Source organism: Juglans microcarpa x Juglans regia, chromosome 8D, assembly GCF_004785595.1.
Source record: "Juglans microcarpa x Juglans regia isolate MS1-56 chromosome 8D, Jm3101_v1.0, whole genome shotgun sequence".
In the NCBI taxonomy this organism is placed as follows: domain Eukaryota; kingdom Viridiplantae; phylum Streptophyta; class Magnoliopsida; order Fagales; family Juglandaceae; genus Juglans; species Juglans microcarpa x Juglans regia.
Window position 1 is genome coordinate 12,073,116 of NC_054608.1, and position 22,101 is coordinate 12,095,216.

At 35.7% G+C, this 22,101-nt stretch overlaps 1 protein-coding gene across 2 annotated transcripts; it reads right to left on the reverse strand.

Annotated features, from left to right (window-relative positions):
- Window positions 1-4,936: 4,936 nt before the first annotated feature.
- Window positions 4,937-9,044, reverse strand: LOC121242825 (cytochrome P450 734A1-like). 2 transcript variants are annotated; one of them, XM_041140781.1, is made up of 5 exons: window positions 8,946-9,044; window positions 8,390-8,913; window positions 8,027-8,271; window positions 6,979-7,345; window positions 4,937-5,569 (listed from the first exon to the last, which is right to left on the reverse strand). In XM_041140781.1, exons 2-5 carry the CDS (start codon window positions 8,876-8,878, stop codon window positions 5,150-5,152), a joined length of 1,521 nt encoding a protein of 506 aa, XP_040996715.1. In that variant the 5' UTR covers window positions 8,879-8,913; window positions 8,946-9,044; the 3' UTR covers window positions 4,937-5,149. The 2 variants fall into 2 exon arrangements, with proteins under 2 accessions (XP_040996715.1, XP_040996716.1); XM_041140782.1 differs by having other exon boundaries at window positions 8,390-9,022.
- Window positions 9,045-22,101: the final 13,057 nt, after the last annotated feature.

The window sequence follows — 22,101 nt, forward strand, 5'->3', positions numbered from 1 at the left end:
CGACGTCCAAGGTGATGCTTACGGATGCCGCAAAAGGCGAAGTTTGAGCCCATGCTTTATGTTTTATGAACGGTGCGAACTGATACTTTGTGAATGCCACGAGGTGATGCTCGTGAAAGTCATGAAAGAGGACGTTCGAGCCCATGCTCACGAAATGATGTTTTCTCACGAAATGATGTTTTCTCACGAAAAGAAATGTTTTCTCATGTTAAATGAAAGAAAGAACTGAATGAAAGCTCTAGCTCTTCAGAGCTGGCATGAACGAATGTATGAAAGAATGAATGAAAGTATGAAATGTATGAAGATACGTAACGGCCATATGAATGAATGAAAGGGTACCAATGAATGGGCAGATTGTAATGCCGGGTAAGTAGTACTGGTAGTGCACCCAGTGCTGCCCCCTATGAAAAGGGATTCCTAACCTGTGGCCACTGGCGGAATCCAGGTCAAAGGGCCACTAACCCTAACACACGGGGCGTAACAGTGTGTACCGGCCTATGAAAGTGAAAAGAAAGAATGTACGTATGTACGTATGTACGCATGCACGAACACACTTTAAGAAATGAAGACACTGGCGGGTGAAACGTTTTACGAAAAGAAAGGAAAATCCCGTCCAGTGACGTTTTCAAATGAATGCACGTATGCACGCATGCATGTATGTATAGTATGTACGAATGATGAATGCATGAATGAAAACCTACGTTATTATATTTTAACTGCATGGAGTAATGCTTACGAGTCTTCGACTCATTTTAGTTTTTATGTATGTCCCTCCCCCCACAGGGATAGAAATGAAGTACGCGTCGGGACGGACACGGCCCATGGGGAAGAGCACGGAAGTCTAGGCATGAGGTTTAAATGTAAGAGAGACTTTTTTTTATTATTAAAAATGATGTTTTCCGCTGTAAACCTTTTTTATTGTAAAAGCACATTTTTATTTTATAACGTAGAGTCTTGCACCCTGGGAAGAAGCAAAAAGTTTTAAATCGGACGGTAATTCCCGTCGTCCTTTCTCAAAATATTTTATAAAAAGACCCACCACAAGGACGGGCGTTACACCACAAAATCTCAAAATAAACCTCAACCTTCCAAAATACCCAATCGACAAAGCAAAACAGAACTATTGAATAAAATACTCAGATAACCAAAGTACCTTCTTTGTACTTATCCCACCATGCTCACGCAGCCTTATATATGACTTATAGTCTTGATCCCCAGCTGTATCATCAAAATTATCTGAAAAATGTTATGAAGATAAGGGGTGAGTTATCAACAACTCAGTAAGTAAAGAACATATACTAGTATGTAAACATGAGCCTTTTCAGACAGTTCGGTATGCAGAAACAAAACATTTCATTTTCATATGCAGATCTCAAAAATGAGTTATCAGAAAATCAGAGCGACTTTTCATACTTAAAAACCAACTGTTCATATTAAAAGATCATTTTCATATTCAAAAACAATTTGACATAACATAACTGAACATTTTATCATATCATATCATATTATATCATATACCTTATTTAACCCCTGTGGTAGGGTTGTGCTATCCCTGGTGGCCAAACCAGGTATTATCATATTATGAAATTTTCTCTTATCCATTCTCGAAGCCCCAAGTGTGCATACATGAAAGAACACATAAAAGACTACTTTGTTTCCAAAGTGGGTGCACTTATATCATATCATATCATATTGGTACCAACCATATCACGTGGACCAGTATCATCATATCAGAACTATATTTAGAATCTGAATCAAAACAGATAAGTATGCCAAAGGTTTTTCATATCCATATCATATCAAACCACATGCCGAACACATTCATATTATTTTCAGATGATCAATAATTGATCCAAAACATTTCATATCACATGTATAAAAATCTCAATTTTCTTATTTGCTATTTTGCACATTTCAGAAACATGTCAAATATTGCTCATATTTACACTATTCATGTCAAAAATATTTTTCTCTTTCATATAGATTTTCATGAGCGAATGCAAAACACATATACTGAGGTTGTTTTCACGTTTTCTTTTAAAAACATATCATGAACATTTTACAAACCAACCTCAGTTCATTTTCCTTTTTATGCAAATCTAGCATAGGAAAGCTGCTTACCTGGACTTTTTAGCTTTTCTGAATCTTTCCACAATTGTGCCAAATGAATACCAATCGTCACATATACGGAATACTAAACGTTACTAAACTTCTAAAAGGACTGTTAAAACTCTCTATCTACTTAAATTCATACTACGGAAATAGTTTTGATAGATATCTAGTTATCAGAAATCTAATAAATATATTATCATTAAAAATAATCTTAACTTATTATAATAATATAATTTTATTAAATATGGCCAAACAACTTAAATTCATTTCAAAAATTAACTTAATCATATTTAAAACTCATATCTCTATAAACTATTATTAAAACGATAATTTAATATTGCCAACATATAATCTAGTAGGAAAACATATATTTCTTAAGCAATAGTAATTCATAAAATATTCTTAATAATACTTATATTAAAAATCATGTAAACTGCTAATCATATCTAAATTAAACCAATATCAAAGATTTATTCTATATAATAGGCTTAATGTGTTTTAATATAAAAGATTGAACACTTACTATTTACAACTTCTTAAAATATTTATATCAAATTCAAATAATGTAAAAAGTAGAAAAATCATTTAGTAAGATATACTCTAATCGATTTTAAAGGATTTAGAATAAAATAAAATCTTATTATTAATTTACTACGGAAATAGTTATAACAATTATTACAATACAACTAAAATTTTAGATCTTTAAATACTATCTACATAAAATTATAATTTTACGCTAAACATGACTTACATGAAACATCTCAAATAAATCAAACTCAATATCAAAATAAACATCAAATGGCAAGAAAACATATTGACTTATAAACTAGATGTAGTAATATAAATATACTTAAAACAATTTCTTTATTATGCTTTACAAATGCTATAGGACAAAGTATTTAAAGTGGCTTATTTATACCATTCAACAAATCTGTAGGTAGGGGCCAAAAACCAAAAATGAAAATACTTCCTTATGAAAATGCAAACGGAATACTGGAGAAAGACAAAACCGTGAGATAAAGTCTAGGCTCACCAAGAGGAATGGCCAGGGACGACGGAAGCGGTGGCTGGCTAGGTTGACAATGTACGGCGCGGCTGAAGAGCACAGAGAGAGAGAGAGAGAGAGAGAGAGAATGAGATAGAAACCAAGAGTAAGAGTCGTGAGGGGAAGACAAGGTGAAAGTGATAGAGGCTTACCGTGAGGGGTGGAGGTGGTGCACGGTGGTGCAACCATGGATTGAGGAGCTGAGCACGGTGTCAGTGGTGGTCAAAAGATTGAACCGTGTCCAGAGCCCTTATCTATCTACTGTGAATGGCCGTGCGAGGGGACTCTTGGGCCAACGGCTAGTGGTTCGAGATAGGGCTCATGGTGACTGGGTGGTTTGGATGCGGTGGTTGGGTTGGATCGACAGTGGGTGGCATTCGGTGCACTCGGCGGTTGGCAGCGTCGTGTGGTGTTAAACCGTTAAGCATGGGGTTTGTGCTCTGTTATGAGTATTAAAAATAGAGTGTTTTGGTTTGATTTATAGAGGATGGAGTAGGCTTGCAATTTTGCGGTGAGGGATAGAGGATGGCTTACTCATCCGTGGGTTGGCAACGGTGATGGTGGTCGTTGGTGGAGATGTTGCGGCTTGGGTTGTGTAACAGTTTTGAGTGGCTAGCTGGACATGCATGGTGGTTGGTGTTTCGTGCAGTGGCTGTCGACAGCAACAAGCATTGGGCAGCTTCCATTGTGCAGGAGTAGTGGCTTTGTTGGTGGCCATGGTTGCTGGTTAACAAGTGTGGACAACCCACGGTGGCCATGGAGTTGGCTTCTCGGTAGTGTGGGTGGGAAGGGGCTGTGCTCTATTTTTGGTGTAGGGAAGACAGAGGTTGAGTGCGATGTGGGGAAGGGAAAAATAAAATTAAAAGTCAGTGTAAAGGGGAAACGAAGGCATCGGGAAGTAGTTATGGAGATTTGAAACCCAAAAAAAATGTGGGGAGAAGAAAAAGGAATAGGGGGATTGACGTGCATGGCAACGGTTACTAAGCTTTTTTCCTACGTGCATGCAACAATTACCGAGCTTTTCCAATGTGCATGGTGGTTGGTTGGAAGAAATGACTTTGAGGGGAGAAGGGCACATGGCTTTGGGTCCATTTCAAAAAAATTTGGACCTACATCTTGATGGTAAATGAACTTAAAATAAATAAAATAAAATAACACTTAAAAAATTTGAATGCGAATTTCGTGCTGGCCAGGTGTTACACCATGAGGCTTGGTTTTAATGCATAGACGTTTCATTAAGTGAAATTTCAAAGAACTCAAATGTGCTACATGTACACATAATTTTATGCTTAATATTATATGTACTAAGTGGCATATCTATTTTATCAATATTTTCTTTTTTAATTTGAATTTCAAATTTAGAATTTTAAAATTCACACCATTTGCAATAGTTGACACATCAACACATAAGGTTATGTAAGTACAATTCTAAATATAGATAGCATTTTTCAACTTAACTTGTATTAGGTTGTGAAAGTCAGCAAAGATTGTTTTTACTGGCTTTCTTAAAAATTTGTATGGACTCGTGTTATTTTCTACAAAAATTATAAGATAAAAAGTTTTATTGAACGATGATCAACGTCCATCACGAAGCCACCCCCATCGTTGGCAGTAGGATCGGGGCCGTCTCGTGGTGGCCGCCACCACATGGTGACTATTAAGTTATTTTTAATAAAGATAATTCATACACCCTCCATAAAATCTAATAATAAAATTTTACATAGTACTTAATAAGCCCCACCACTTTTATAGGATTTTTAAAAGAGTTATCTCCAAAAGTTTTCACAACTATTTAGAAATATCCATTTATTTTCAACACATAACATCCAACCTCATAAAGCAGTAACAAACGGTATTTGAGGAAATAAAAAACAAACATTTCCAAATTGTGTCATGAACATACGTTGTAGCATGCGCACAAAGAGGCTGCAATCTTTATGCAATTATCCTCCAGAACGGAAGTTGTGCTCCTCCATGTTGAGGCTGCAAGTTTCAGGCACTAATCCTCCTAAATAGGAGTTGTGCACCATGTTGAGGTTGTAGGGTCATCAAGATCATCGGCGCATGAACATAAGTTGGTGACATGGAAAAAGAATATTGTCGGACAATCATAGCTAGTGCCACTTTTGTCTCAACCAGGGCTAGATTCTGACCTGCACAGATTTTGGGTCCAAACCCGAATGGAAAATACGAGGCTAAATGCTTTCGAGACTCTGAAAAATTCAATGGATTGAATTTATGTGCATCTTTTCCCCATATTTCAGTATCATGATGGACGGCTATAATGAGCAAACTGAGTTCTGTTCCTGTTGGAATGTCGAGTTTCCCTAGCTTAACTCGTTTGGTTGTTTGCCGACACACGATTGGAGCCACTGGGTAGAGGCGAAGTGCTTCATTCAATATCATACTCACCTGTTGAGAAAACAACAAGACATTCACACTATTTCATGGTTGAGCTTAGTTTGCCATCCATTTAATGCTAAATTATTCGAGTGATTAACATATGCATAATCATGAAACAAGTAATAATGTATAATGTCTAGCTTACAACTACAAGTTCTCGATCATTGTTAGCAGCAGCTTAGTCATATTTTGGTGCATGGGTGTTTAATGCATAATCATGAATAAATATGGATCTAGAAAAATTATCGTATACTAAGATTCTCTGTAATTATCCGTTTAAACATTTCCTTTGATTTACATAGAAATCAACACAGTATGTGAATCCCAATATATATATATAGTTAATGTTGTGGTGTGAGTCTACAACTCAGTATAATTAAATAGTATTATATGGTCGACACATCATGTCACTCTATCTTGTAATTGTAGAAAATCTTTTAGACGAATTTATTGGGTCCCATGATCGAATTACAATGTCTCTGCTTGCATGTAATTGGTAGTATGCAATAGCTATGTTCTATCCAATGCAAGAGCTAGAAATAACTTATATGTAGGTGACTGAAGTTAAATTAGATAATAGTTTATATATATATATATATAAATAAACTTGTAAGGGGATTTTCCCACCTCACAAGTCCATTGGGCCTTAGCCTGATACCCGGCCCCAGGGTCCAAGCTCACCCATGAAGCAAGACACCTACAAGGAAAAGTAAACAGGTGGCTAATGGGATGGACGAACTTGTCACTTGACATATCCCGGCCACATTCCGATTATGGGGATTTGTATGGGGAAGAATGGGAAAGACGGGGAACCCTTGATCCTCAAATATTGGAACATTGACGGTCCACTGAAGACTTGACAAATTAGGGAACCATACTACCCGAGCTATATGCCTCGTTAATGACTCTGACAAAAGGAACAGTATGATGGACATAGACTCCATAGGGGCAGACACGATCTGTCCCCATCCCAAACTCCCGGTATAAATAGCAACTCTTAGGTACGAGAGACTCTCTCTAATCCCTAGACTCTATTACTTATTTACAAACTTTCAAGAGATTTTACTGACTTTGGCATCGGAGACTCTCCAGCTTCAAGGCCATCCTTTCTCAGTTGCCTTCTTCTCTATTTTTGCAAGCCCAGTTCTGAATACCTGGGTTGCTGGAACTTGACCCAAAGGCATACGAAATACGACGTTAACAAAACTATTATCTAATATATATATATATATAAACTATATATATACCCATATATATATCCGTTGTGCATAATAATGTAAAATGAATAAATTCTAATTGAAGATGCAAAATAGTGTTATCGATATGTTCATCAACTTTAAAATGCTTAACAATGAGATGAAAGCTTGTCGATGCTACAACAATGGGCAGGAAATTAAGTGAGGAATATTTGAACTCACTGTCTTAAGGTCGTTTAAATTCTTAGCTGTGGGATGTAGATTATCTTCAAAAACCTTGAAGACTTCTTCCCGTGCCTTACTTTGCCATTCTTGATGTGATGCTAGAAGGACGAGTGCCCAAGTCAAAAGATTAGCACTTGTTTCCTTTCCTGCAAAGTAGAAATTCTTACAATCATCTATGATTTCCGTCACCTCTAATTTCTCTTCTGTATCATCGTGATTCTTGTGAGAAGATAGCAATAGACCAAGTAAAGTTTCTGAACTTTCTCTCCCCTTTCTTTTATTGTTCTCTATCAGCGTTTGAATGGATTCTCGTGATTCCTTCTCAAGCCTCCACCCCTCTCTATTATTCTTAGTGGGCAAAAACCTACAAATGTACGTATATCATTCATTCACAAGTATTGATGTTTTCCATCCTGACTTTTATCATCCTTATAAGTCCTATAGCCAACCGATATATCAAAAGTAGTTTTATATTTAAATTGTAGACTTATTAGCCCACTTAAAATATGTGGTATTAATTAGTGTGATCGGAGATAACAAGATCCAGGATAAAGAACCTCCTGGTTTGGTTACACAGAACCAAACTATCTCATCTGATCTGATCTCATCATGATTACAATTTTTTCAAACTCCCACACAAAATATAATAAACAATTCAGTTTTATCAAATTCTAAAACAAAAATAATTTTAAAAAATTATATAATAACAATATTTTATTCAATTTTTAACAAAATATCTTATCGCAACTAAACTGTGTAACCGAACGAGGCCTTATTGGTCTTTGTTCATTGAAGGCAAATAGTCCATATAATATAGAACAAACTCATTTGTCAAAATCACTAGACTTTCATGAATAGTATAGTACTCCGGGAGTAGATGGAGAGACCATCATTCTCATCGAATAGGGAATAAATAGTAAGGCAAATAAAAGCTAGAGGACTTGGGTACGAGTACTCCGGTTCTAATTAAATCACCTTTTTTGGAAAGTTCAGAATAGTAAGGTAAGCCTATGATGAGAATCTTGAACATGTACTACTTGATCACCTGAAACCAGGAAGGTAGACGCTTCTATAATCTGGGGTGACAAGGCGTAGTTGCTGCTCTTGTAACATGAAGATCCTCTTCCCCTCCTCAAAGCTACTTCCAAATGCAGTTCTAGATATTATGTCTGCAGAAAGGTTTTGAAGTTCTTTGTGCACTTCCATCTCGAATTCGTCTCTTCCTCCTCTCTCTTCCTCCCACTTTTGGAGCATCTGTCTAGTACTAGCCACAATATCTGGCACCCAACCCTGCCATTAAATGAATATACAAAGCATAAATTACCTTAACTTTCTACGGTTTCAGTTGAAAAAAAAAAAGATGACATGAAAACGAGTACGAAGAGTAGTATTGGTATTGAAAAATTACCTTAACTTTCTCCATCTTAAAAGCTTGGTTTGCGATTCTTCTGTGAAGGCTCCATCTCTCACCCTTCAATGCAAATATTCCTTGTCCAAAGAACATCTTAATCCGAGGGCTAGGGTCAATACTCTCAAATGATCCACTGGTGTTCATGAGAACCTCCTTTATCATGTCAGGATCGGTGATAGCCAGCCTGGGCTTAGACCCGAACCAATCCAGAAACGTCCTCCCATACACAGCCGACCACTCGGAATGGTATGGACTTAGCCGGTGAAGGATGTCGTGGTCGTCCCAAGACATGGCCTTCAACTGAGCTTCGGCATACATCCGCTGAATCTCCGGTGTGTTTCCAACAACAGGACGGTAGGGAGGACCTCGTATGCCTTGCCTGCGGAAATGGTCTTGGATTCTCCACGGCAACCATAAAACTGAGTGCAGGAGTTTCAAGAGGAGGAAGAAGATCGTCATCACGATCAGGAGCAGAAGCAGGTTCATTTTTTTGGGAGCTTGATGAGAGAGAGAGAGAGAGAGAGAGAGAGAGAGAGAGAGAGAGAGAGACAGACGAGTGTTTTGCTTGATCAAGAATGGTAGTACTGAAACAGATCGTGATTATAAGATTAAACAATTAAACTGCCGATCGTACTGATTAGTAATAATGCAGGCCAGAGTATAGTGAAAGAAAGTCACACAAAACCATTGAATACGACCATCCAACAAAAAAAAAAATCATCCAATAATGGACAAGAAAGACATAAAGTCAAAAGTGATCGAGTGATATTCAAAAAGTGATTGGGTGATATTCAAAAAGGTGAAACGTGAAAGCAGGTTGGACTCGGCTATTCCAAAAAATTATAGAGAATTCTATAAAAGAAAATTTCCGAATTTTCAGATTTCTCTGGATAAAATAATAATGATAACAATGATTTATTCTCCTCAATTTCACTCTCTCTAGATCTCTATTAAGGACACATTTTTTTCGACCTTTCCTCAATCATATTTTCTCCATTATATTGAAAGTTATATAAAGTCATGAGAAACTGTACAATCACCAAATATAATAGATTTTGCGCTCAAACGATGTAACGCCCCAGTTCAAAATGGGCTGGAGAGTTACTAACTGTTACCTAAAATCATCTCTCAACCACATAATATATATACTGCAAACTCTTTATAAAACTCATTGTTTCAAATCAAATACTCTAATATAATTAATCTAAGATACTACAAAGCCATCAAAACATCCCAATAACTAAAGTAAACAAAACAAAACAAAACTACTGAATGTAATTCTCCAGTCATCAAGTATCATCTTTGTACTTAATCTACAATACTCATATAGCCTTACCCATACTTTATATTCTTGATCATCGACTGAAACATCCAAAACATTTGAAAAATATTGTGGAGATAAGGGGTGAGTCATCAATAACTCAGTAAGTAGTGAACATATATTAATATGTAAACATGAGTTTTTTCACAAAGTTCGGAATGCAGTGCAAAACATTTTTAATGTCAGAGTGCGGAACCAAAACATGTTCTCAAAATATGAGAGCGAAAATTCAGAAACATTCATATTCAAAAATTCTTTGGCATAGCATAACTGAACATTATCATCATATCATATTGTATCAGAGCGTCATATCCAAACAGAGACATTGTTTAACCCTTGTGGTATGGTTGCACTATCCCCGGTGGCCAAACTGGACAAAGACAGAAGTGAATATTTCCTTTATTATTCTTAGAGTTTTGAGTGTACACACAAGAAAGACATCACACAAACCAATTTGTTTCCAAAGTGGGTGAACTCAGAGACAGAGAAGTTGGTACCAACCAAAATAGAGGCCACGATTTTACACCCGTGGTAATGTTAGAGTAGAAACAATGCCAAATACAGAATCAAAATGTCATGTCAAAGGTTTTCTGATCCCACATTATATCAAACAGAGTACTAAACAGACTCATATCATTTTCACATAATCAAAACAAATTCAGACCATCTTTAGTAATCGTGCCAAAAGTTTAAGATTTCGTATTCTTTCTTTTTGCACAATTTTGAAACAGAATACCAAAACTTTGCTCATATCTACACCACTCATGACAAAAATATCTTTCTCTTTTCTTATTTAGATACAATGAGTGATGGAGAACAAAATGACTGAGGTTGTTTTCCAATTTTCTTTTCATAATAAAACATGCATATTTTTCATAAAATAAACCCCAGTCCATTCGTTTTATGCAAAATCTAGCATAAGAACCCAACTTACATGATGACTCTTGCAATGTAATGTCTAAGCCTTAATGCTAACTCTAGTAATATCAACACCTAAACCAGAAAATACTAATATTATAACCTATTTCCGATCTGTATAAAAAAAATAATGGTGTAAACATTTAGTTCTTAAACGATGGCTTAACTAAACTTAATATTAAAACAATCTTATAAAGTATTACTACGAGCCCATAACCCGCACAAAGCGCGGACTGTTATTTATACTAAATTTTATAAATTTAAATAGTTGATTATATATAATCACTACTACAACTATTATAAAAATGTATATGAAATATATATAAAATGGAAAATGCCTACATAAAAGAGTTCACTTTACCAATAAATTGTAACACCCCGTTCCCGAAAAGACATTTTAGAATTTTCGAGGAGCCAGTGTGCTACTACTAAACTTGAACTTAAAACTTTTTTCTTTTTAAGAATGCACCAGATGCGAAAAATTTCCATAAAATAACAAACTTCAATAAATACTGAAAATCCAAAATAAGGTCTACGGAAGCACTTATGAAAAATAAGGAAGTCTCATGTGCTTATCAAAATAATTTATTTGAAACTTAGAACCATAAAAATAATCATAACATAATCTGTCTAGGCCTCTATCTCGCCTCCCTGGGTCAAGTTCTGTCCTGCAGTCTCGTCTTAATAAATGTCATCACCTGGGGTGGTTTAAAAAACATAAAAACAAACTAAAATGAGTCGAATACTCAATAAGCAACACATCATACAATAAACATAATAAACATAATGTTTCTTATAAAGCGTGCATATTCATAAATACATTCATAAATAACATGACATAAACATTAACTTATCTTTCACTTGTCATAGGCCGTTACCCACTGTTGATCCCCGTGAGTTAGGGTTAGCGAATCTAAATAGATTCCGATTCCGCCCGTGGCCGCGGGTTGTAGAATCCATACATAAGGAAGACAATACTGGGTGAACTACCAGCATGCACGACCTGGCAATGCAATATGCCCATAACATAGGTACCGTTTTTATATCATAACATAGGTCGTTACATATTTTATCAAATCATACTTGCATACTTGACACTTCATAGATTTCAAAAGAAATCACATACATATCATATCATAGATTTCAAAAGAAATCACATACATACTTGTCATATCGTATCATAGATTTCAAACGAAATCGCATTCTTTCATAAACGTCATGATACATGTTTCATCGCATAAAATCATGATTTTTCATAAATATTTTACAAAATAACTCTCTCATAAAATCATGCATTTCCTAAATAATTTCATGAATAGTCTTTCACATAAAATCATGACTTCTTCATAATTTTATCATATTTTGGGTACGTAAAAAGGGGCTTCCAATAAAGGGCATACATGCATAATATCTTTTATAAAAAGACAAACAACTCACTGTACTTACGCGTAAGGATATGATCATGCTACTTATCTCATAGTGCTAATCCAATATTTTCGGGCGCACTGATTTCCTATAAGATAGACACGTAGCTTACGTAAATTTCAACTTAAAGACATACCTCTTAATTAAACTAGAAATTCCAACTTAATCTATATTTTTCATTAACTTTGGTCTTTCAAACTCTAAAATCACATTGACTCTATAATATTGACATCAATTCTGTATATCTAGAGTTTATATGTCCCACTTAAAATACAACTCTATCACCATGATACAAATCTAATTAACCTCAAGCCCAGCCCATAGCTAAGTCAAATCCAATTTAAAAATACAAGTCCATTTAACCATTATTATAATCTGAAATAGTTGCAAATTCTAGCCCATAAAGATATTACCACATGAGCCCAAACAAAAGAATAAGCCCATCCCACCCTTAAACGGGCCTAAGGCCCACGGCCCAACAGGAACTAAGGTTCTTTCTAGAACCCGAAATCATGGCACATCTGAAAACAAGAAAAAAAAAAACAACAGCGTTTGAGAGAGAGAGAGAGAGAGATGGGTCTGCGATGGAGGAGCTCACCGAGGGAGGAGCTGCACGGCACGGTGGATGGAACCAAAGCGGCGCAACTAGGTTCCTTTGGGCTGGTTAGTGCGACGCCGAGAGAGAGGATGAGTGAGAGAGAACGGAGAGAGATTTTTTTCACACCACACAACGTGCATGGGGGCTTCGGGTGGTGGCGTTGGGCGTCACTGGGCGGTGGAGGCTAGACCTCCAGCGATATCTGTTGCTGCTGACGGTGGCGTCGCGGCCCACCAGTGGCAGAACATGGCTCTCGGTTTGGGGAAGGATGCTCTGTTTCGATGGGCTAAAACAGAGGAGCATCAGCTTCCACTTTCCACGGAAGATGATGATGGTGGCTACTGAGTTTGGGCTGCTTTCGAGGGTGGAGAGGAAGAGCTATGGTTGCTGCGTGATTGTAGTTGTGCGGTGGTCTTGCGTTTGCTCTACGGTGAGTGTTGGTTGTGTTTGGAGGGTGAACGCTAAGTGGTGAACCGGGGGGTCGCCGTGCTGCGGGACTGAACGTGGGGTTGGTTTCGGTTCTGAAAACCCTAGGATATATCAAAGGCAGTGTGTGTAAGGCTGTGTGTGAGTGTATAAATAAACACAGTGTCGTGCAAGCGGAGGAAACAGATGGAGCCGTGCATGCATTTTATTGATACGTGATTGGAAGACTCACGGTGGAGGGCATTGCAGTTTGCATTCTTTGGTGAGTGAAACGTGTATATGTATATATGTTTGAGAACCTAAAGAAAACCCTAGATAAAAATAAAGGAAGAGACGTGCATGTGCATGTGGGTGGATTAGGTTTGGTGCGTGTTTCAAATTCAAAGAAGAAAAAATCCGGTAGAGAGTTGTATTATGAAGAGGATTCATGGGTTTGGAGGGAAAATAATAATAATAATGGAGATTTAACTCTAGGTTTATAAAAAAATCATCTGATAATTTGCTTTAACTCATAAAAAATTTTATCTGTAATTTTATTTCTAAATAAAAGATCGGGCCGTTACATAAATATTTCATGTAAAATGCCTATATAAAATGTATATGGAGAATGTCTGATTATTGATCGGCACCTTTTTTTGCACCGATGCTATAAGAGATTAAGGCACATTAATTTAATTTTTTCTTCAATATATATTTTATTTAAACAAAATGGAAGAGTTTCAAACAATATATTTAAAAATTACGTCTAGTACTAATGAATAATTATTTTTACTTATTTTATTTTGCCAAAAAATGTAGTAAACTGGGTAATTTTCAAAAGGCTCAAAATGATAGTGAAACTGTAATATGTTTGAAGGATATTTGTCGTTTATGGTTTCTTCTTCTTCTTTGTTTACGAATGAAAATATGATATAAGATAGTAGGAAGTTGCACCTAATGCATTAAGATAGACTTGTAGATATGTGTTACACATGTAAATGCAGGTTTTAAGATATATGGTATTGGCGACACTGATCCAGACATAAAGGGCACATTGCCTCTATTAAGATTGGTATAGACCATAAATTAATATAATTGATCAAATTACAATTTGTTTACAACATCTCTATCAAATTGAGCGTACTTTAGAATAATATGAAGTATAAAATGTTTATAAAATAATTATAAATATACCATTACCCATCTCGACGTGTTGAAAAGCTCTATGGTTTACTAAAGATAATAAAAATAAGAGAAATAATAGTTGTAGTCGTGAGTAAGCAAACGTCGTGTAATTACTTTGAAAAAAAGTGAATAAGTACGAGATCCACATAAAAAAAAATTAATTTTTTAATATATAGTAGACTCTACTCTTTTTCAAAGCAACTACGCGGCAATTGTGCACTCCACGATTATATGTAGCATTACTCTTTTAGAATTTTCTTCTGTTCTGCTTTCCTTCTATCAAACAACACCAATGTTTTACATTTTATAAAACATGCATTTACAGAAATCCTGAAAAGAGAAGACCCAAAGACTGAACTCACAACACGCAAACCCAAAGAAAAAAAAAACCATCAGACATTAAAAAAATCTATAATTTTTAAAAAATGTTTAAATAACAAAAGCAACGAATAGGAAAAGAAAACCAACAAATGGAAACAAAAAGCCAATCTACTTTGTTCATTCACCCCATGTTTGGGGACAATTTCAACAATCTTTATGTATTATTTGAAAGAAGGAACCAGGGAACCATTTTGAAAAGACAAAACCCATGATTTCAAAAGACAAAATTGCATAAGACAAAATTGATTTTTGACTATTTATTGCTTTAATGCTACTCAAGCAAGATTAAAAACCCAATACCATAGAGTTCATTTTAGAACAAACTACTGCAGAAAGGGCATTGCGAGCCATTAAAGTTCAAAAAGTCGAAGTAAAATACCACAATCTGACGATTGCCATATATCAATGCATACCAATGCATTTGCAAGTAACCAAAATTAACATTCTGGAAAACAATAAATCACTAACCGTTATAGCATCTGAAACAAAAATTTGTCACAATAACTCTACACCTGGAGCACAGTTTCATGTTGATTTACAGTGGCTTGGCCTCGTGGTCGAAGTGGCATTGATTTGAGAGAGAGCGAGCGGAGAAGAAAGTGAAAGAAAGAAAAGTAATTTTTCAAGATGTGTATGGTTTGAACCTTTTTTTTTTTTTTTCCTCAATTGGTGTTGTGAAAGACGGTTATTCTTTCAATCAGTTATTTTATCATGCATTTGGGTTACTTGGTTAACCGATTGGAAGACTTCGTTTGGATGTTAACCCAAGTTCACTGGAAATCAGTTCCGAAAATGAAAAACTTGGTAAGCCGAACCGGGCAAAAAGGTAAGGCCACGAAATTAATTTCACACATGCATGCATGAAATTTATCTGTCTACTGGGTGTATTTAGATGGTGAAATTAATGAGATATATATCATGTATCACAACCAATAGAAAAATTAGCAAAAATGATAAACATAATGTCATAAAACGAACATACAAAATATACTCTTCAGCAGATTTGTTTAAACCACTAAAAGATTTGACTACCAACAACTCACAGAATTGGATTTTTCTTCAGACAGAATAATAATTTTATTGTGGAGTTCTTTGACCGTAATTTACTTCGGCTCCCAGATATTTGACTGTTTACTAGTCTAATATTTAGCAATCGAGATATGCAAGAATAAGGCCCAAACCATGGATCAATGGAGGAGATGCCGATTCAAGAAATCAGTACGTTTAAAAGGAGTTCCTTTTTCAAACAAAAATGTTTTTTGAAAAACGTGTTGGTTCTTTTTTTTGTCTTTTTCATAGGATTGTCTGTTTTATCGTGTAATTATATAAAACTTGCAGTATGAATGCCAAGTAGGAAGTTAAATAGATTGACTCCCTAAAAATGCGTTGTGAATGCCAAGTAGGAAGTTAAAACTTGGCTTTTTATATAATTAAATAGATATTCAAATCTTAATTTAACACCTATTTTTAAAGAAATTATTTAAGAGTTTTTTTAATATATATTATTAAGTGTTTAATTAACGAGAAGTAACTAAGCCCAACAAAACTCAAAGTCGAAAATGAAATAAAACAACTAAACAAAAACCCCAGCTACAACATCCTAATTCCTAAGGCCTAAAAGAACATTTTTAAAATCAAAAGTCAGGGAACACGTGACAGTACCCAAGAAGGGTGGTAAGGTCACGAGGCTTCACAAATCTAGAGTATTCTTTGCTTATTTCGAAAAGGCTAAAACAGACGGCATAACAGAAAAAAAATAAGGAACCTTGACTAAAGGAAGGAGGCTCGCGCAACATACTCATTGAGAGAAAAAGCAACTGTGCAACAAAGCTGGTGCAATGGCACATCTAGTGGCTGGACAGAATCAAGCTCCCTGTGGTGTTCCTTATGGGTAACTGTAAAGTTCTAAGAGAAGAATTCATTTGTGCTTTTACACCGAGAACATCTGAGAGAAAAAGGAAGTGATCGGTGGATGGGGCTTACCGGAAACATGAGAATCTGATGAAGAGTGAGTGGCCGGTAGTTTCTGGGCTGATGAGGTCCTTCTCTGTGGTGGTCGATGGTGAATAGATCAAGTGGAACCCACAGAGATTTGTGTTACTCACGGTGGAGAGCCAGAGTGTGTGTGTGTGTGTGAGAGAGAGAGAGAATGAGAGAGAGAGCTGACTGGGGTGGTTCCGGCTTGAGGCAGCACCTTGCAGGGTTGTTTAATGGTGCAATGGTTGCTCTATTTCGAAGAGTAAAAATAAAGGCAATGCTTTTGTTGGCTCACGGTGTCGCTATGTGAACCGGTGGTGCAGGGGCAGTGGCACACGGCGGGGCTTTTCCACGGTGGTTTTTGTCTTGACAATGGGATGTGGAGCATGGCTTTGGTGGTTTGTGTGCTGCTTGGGGCTGCTGAAAGTGGAGGAGAATGGAAGGTTGTGGTTACTGGACATGGAGGATGGGAGTCGAAAGACGTGCAACGGAGTGACCATCTCTATATATATATGTGTGAGCAGGCTTGCGGTTTCGGGGTTGACGTGGAGGAGAGAGTGCCATGTTTCGGGGTGGTTCAAGCTCAGAGAGAGAGATAAAGGGACGAGGGAGAGCAGTTGTTGAGAAAAATAAGGACATGGATAACGAAAGGGAAAATTGTCGAGGAAAAGAAGTGCGAGAGGAAACCGTCGGGGGTGGGGAGAGAAGATACGAAGAAATAAAAATAGAAATAAAAATAAAAATAAAATTCATATCAGAAACGGTGTCATTTTCCTTAACTGGTTGGCGTCTCTATGGGCTTGGGTCAAGATTGAGCCCGGGTGATACAAATGACTTGTGAACATAGGAGTTTATGTCAAATTTTGTAAATCTATGTCTCTCCCTTTATTTACATTTTATATGTCGAAACACTGTATCAACGCCAATGTAATCATCGTGGGCCTTATGACCATATTGTTAGGCATCGGCTCTGCTACTAAATTTAATCTAGCCAAATAAGCAGTTGTTTTTAGGGGTGGCAATTTGTGTTCACAGGTCATGTAATATTATGGACATTTGAGTACTATATGAGTCAACTCAAACACGATCCGTTAAGATAACAGGTTAGACTTATAAACTTTAACATGACCTATTTAAATAACTAATAATATGATACGATCCGTTTTGACCTATTTAATAATTAATTAGAAATTAGTGAACACGACACAAGCCATTTCAATCCGTTTTGAGTAAATGGGTTGAAATGACCCACATAACCCATTTAACCCGATTCACATTGTCTCACATAAAAGTTAAAATGAATATTTATTAGTAACTACAATATCTCAAAAAAACTAATAAGATTTTCTAATAACAAAAAAAATATCAATATTTTTCAGATTTTAACATATAATAAAACCAATATTATAATCTGAACAATGACAAATATGATTATAATTCTAAAATCAAAATCACAATAATAAAAAAATATAAGCAATGTAGAAACATTAATATTAAAATCTGACAATAATAAAATTATAATTTTGAAATAAAATTTAAACGGGTAATTGCGGGTTGACCTTTTATTGATCCATTTATTAATTGTGTCTAGGAGGTCAATAAAAGTTGCAAATTGTAGCTATGGAAAGGAAAGTGATTTTTGATTATTAGTTTTGAAAAAAAAGGTTGGAATGAGTTAAAGTTATTAATTCAAACTATCAAGATTTTTGGAATATTTATGAAACCAACCATTCTCCATGCTTGCAACTGCAAATATAGAGAATGCTGGAACTCCTACAGAACCAGTAGCCATGGGCATGCACTACAACAAAATTGTCTTTTTTTGTGATGGTTTTTATTTTGCGACAAACATAAAACCATCACAACTGATAGTATTTTGTGATCATTTTAATTTATATATAACCATCACTAAAAATTGGAAATTTTTAATAACTTTCGAATGTATAAGATTTACATTCGAACAATACTTTTGTGAGGCTAACACTATATTATATATTCGAACATAATTAATTTAGCGTCATTTTAGACATTCAAAACATAACGTACAAATGTTCGATACAGCCGAAGTTCGAACGTATACTATTATGTTGGGACAATTGTGGAAAGCATTGGAAGAATGAAAGAATGACATTAGAATAGAATATTCGAAATTTATATATATATATATATATATATATATAAATATATTGTTTGTCTAGAATGTCGTTAATTTGCGACTAAGGTGCCACATATAACATTCAAAGATGATGTATTAACGTTCAAACTTGTTAATGTTACATATTTCGAATTTTTTTAACAACAATTATGTTATGTAATATAAATAAATAAAAACATACTATTAAATAACTAATTTTCCGGCCATTACATTATAAAGCAAAATATATAATAAGGGTGGAAAAAAAAATACACAAACACCATTTGAAGGAATGCGCAGCTCAATATGTTGCTTTTGAAGTCATAAAACAATGAGGCGTATCGACCTTATCAATTAGGATGACTAAATGATTAACACATAAGGATATTTAATTGGTCCTTTGACGATATTTGGTGTAACAGCCCGAAAGAAAATCAATGGATGAATTTCTTTAGAATTTAGAAACGTCGTGAAATTCCATAAAGATTTCACAAGTCGAGCAACAGATTAGGTTTTAGTCTGTCAGCATAGCCGGATTTCTATCCGCTATAATGACAAAGTTGCCTTTTATTTATTTAAGACACTTAGGAGGATGATTTTGAGAAACAAATTGCACCATTAGTCTCAGACGAATATTTAAGATTATACGGTGTAATGTTACATTTTCCTTTCCCGGGTGAATAGTACTTGGGAGTGCCTTTTGATTTAATCGAGGCACTTAGGAGTAAGATTTTGTGTCCTATCGGGTTTGTTTGGACGTCTGGCTGTGGCAGCCAGACTTTGCCTATATCGCATTGAGGAGGTGGCGATCCTCATGCCTGCCAACATGAGCCCCTGGGTGCATGGAGTTGTGCACGCTTCATGCACACGATGCATGGCATGCAAAGTGCACTCTCAATGTGAGCAGTACACGCCATGCACTAGCCAGGCACTCCTTTTTTCTTTCTTTCTGTTTTTGACAAGGCTAACCAAATAAGAATAGCAAACAAAAACTAAGGGACTTATCTGCTTCTTCGTTGGAGACAATCTCATGAGTCGGGAAATCATCCTTCATCCATTTCCTTTGCAGAGAATAAGTTGGTACCAACTAGTAATGCCTTTTTTTGTGTTGGTCGAAAAGGAAAGAGGAGCCATCCTCGACCCACGATAGTGGCTCGTGTGTCAATAAGGCATGCTTGAGTACATCCATGGTAGTAAATAATAAATATATATAAATAAGATAGAGATACATAAATTTATGTGTTTGACATAAAGCCTACGTCCACAGGGTGTTTGAAGGAAATATCCACTATAATGGGTGATTTTATAGTCTCTCATGTTCTCTTGTATCTTACAATAGATTGGAGGTCAATGAGCCTTTTGCCTAGAGAAGATATATCTCTAGAGTCTCTTGGGTTAAGGCAGAAGAAATCTTCCGAAAAAGCCATGAAAAGTCGTCCTAAAGTACCCTTGTCTTTGCTAGGAAAACCCCTTTTATTGAGGCTTTCAGGAGTAGTTGGTGATTAGATGTCAGCTTTATGTCCCTTCCACCTTTCTCCTTTACGTGCCTGACTCTACTTCCCTTGCATCAGCCCTTGTCTTGTCTTGTCTTTCCCTTCTTTTCCCTCTTGGTCTTGATGATGGTCATCTGGTGGGTTGAGTCTAGCACATTTTATCCCTAACACTTATACATTAGGAAGTTTACATATTGACGTAGTTTAATATAAACCCTTAGACTATAAAACTCTGTTTATTATAAAGTAAATATAACGTATTACATTAAACCACGTCAATATGTAAAAAAAATTATGTAAGATTTCTTTGTAGACCTAATACTTTTCTTTCGAAGACCCGATCATGTTTAGAACTTTAGAAGGACTTCCTTGATTTATATTTGGGTCAAATATTGCCAGACTTAGATTTGACCTAAACCAGTACAGAAGCTTTTCCTTGATTTATGTCGTGGTTGATTGGCTTCGATTGAACCTTGGCATAGCTGCCAGATCTTTGTTGAGTCGATGATGATTAGATGGTAGACAGTGTAACAGCCCACTAGAAATTCACTGGTGGAATTTCTATTGACTTTAGGATTCTCGTAAAAATCTCATAAGTTTTTACGAATTGATCAATCGCACAGGTTTTAGTTTGTCAACATAGTTAGTGTTATCACTCAATATGATGCTAGAAATATGAGTTTAATTATTTGAGGTAGTTAGAAATATCAGAATGCATTATGATCTATGCCATTAGACTCAGTTGATTATTTAGGATTTTATGGCACAATAGCCAATTTTCATAATTCCGGACGAAACGCCTATTCGAAATTGTGAAATTATTTTTTAGGAGTACTTCGGGGTTGAATTTCGGTAAATGATTTTCACTATAGGTTAATATGAATATTTAGAATTTTTCAGTACTAAGTTTATTATGCATTTCTTTGGAGTGAATAGTAACCTCGATAAGCGCACCTAGTACAGTGTTTTCAAAATCATAATATGGAATGTGCAAATTAGATTAGAGAAGTTTTATTTGGATACTTGGAAAGATCTTAACCACACATAGTGAATAGTATTAGCACTTGGCACCATGAGGAACCATTAGATGGATTTGTTAAGGAAGTCAAGGTGTGAGATCATGCCACCTAAGCAAAATTTTGTTTCATCTGATCAACCAATTGTGCCAGACCAAAGAGGGTTTCAACCCTAGCAAAACCCTAAATGGTTGGAATCCAATTGAAATGCTAAAAGCTAGATTGAAACCAAAACCCTAAACGGTTTCCCTAAAGTTGGCCTCCAAACCTTTTTTAATCCGATTTCTAGTATTGTGTTTAATCACTTGATTAAATCACTTCCACGTGCTATTAATTAATCAAATTCTTATTATGACATAATTATTCAACCTTTTAAATCTTGAAAATTTGATTGGGCTAAGAAAAATTAGTTTTGGGCTTGATAGCATCTCAAACCCTAACCAAACCACCTTTATACCCCAAATTGAAGCCCACTTGGTTAGGGCCCACCAAGGCCCACGAATTTGGCCACCTTGGTAAAGCTTCTTGAAAAAGTTTCCTCCCCCACATGGCAGACCATCCACTGCTATTGGCTGCACCCATTAGTGTCTTGATGTGAAGGAGAAGTCCACTCAATCAACCTCCACCATCAACCTTCATTGAGGTTTTTTTGCATGGATAAAGCTTTTGATGATAGATTTCTTTAAATTTAGAAACTTGAAAACTGAAAGTAGAAAATCAGTTTTTGTTTTGTGAAAGTTGGAATATTTCATGGTTTGATCTTATTCCAGAGGTTTTGATATTTTTATATGATGATCTTAAGCCTCTTATATACATGTTAGGATGTTAGTTTGAAGATATTTAGTATTAGTTTTAA

Excerpts from the sequence above, each read along its gene's own strand:
- LOC121242825 (XM_041140781.1), bottom strand. The coding sequence starts at position 8,878 with ATGAACCTGCTTCTGCTCCTGATCGTGATGACGATCTTCTTCCTCCTC. Across the intron at positions 7,346-8,026 it reads GTCTACCTTCCTGGTTTCAG|GTTTTTGCCCACTAAGAATA; the intron begins GTGATCAAGTAG and ends GTACATTTGTAG. Across the intron at positions 5,570-6,978 it reads ATTTAAACGACCTTAAGACA|GTGAGTATGATATTGAATGA; the intron begins GTGAGTTCAAAT and ends TTTTCTCAACAG.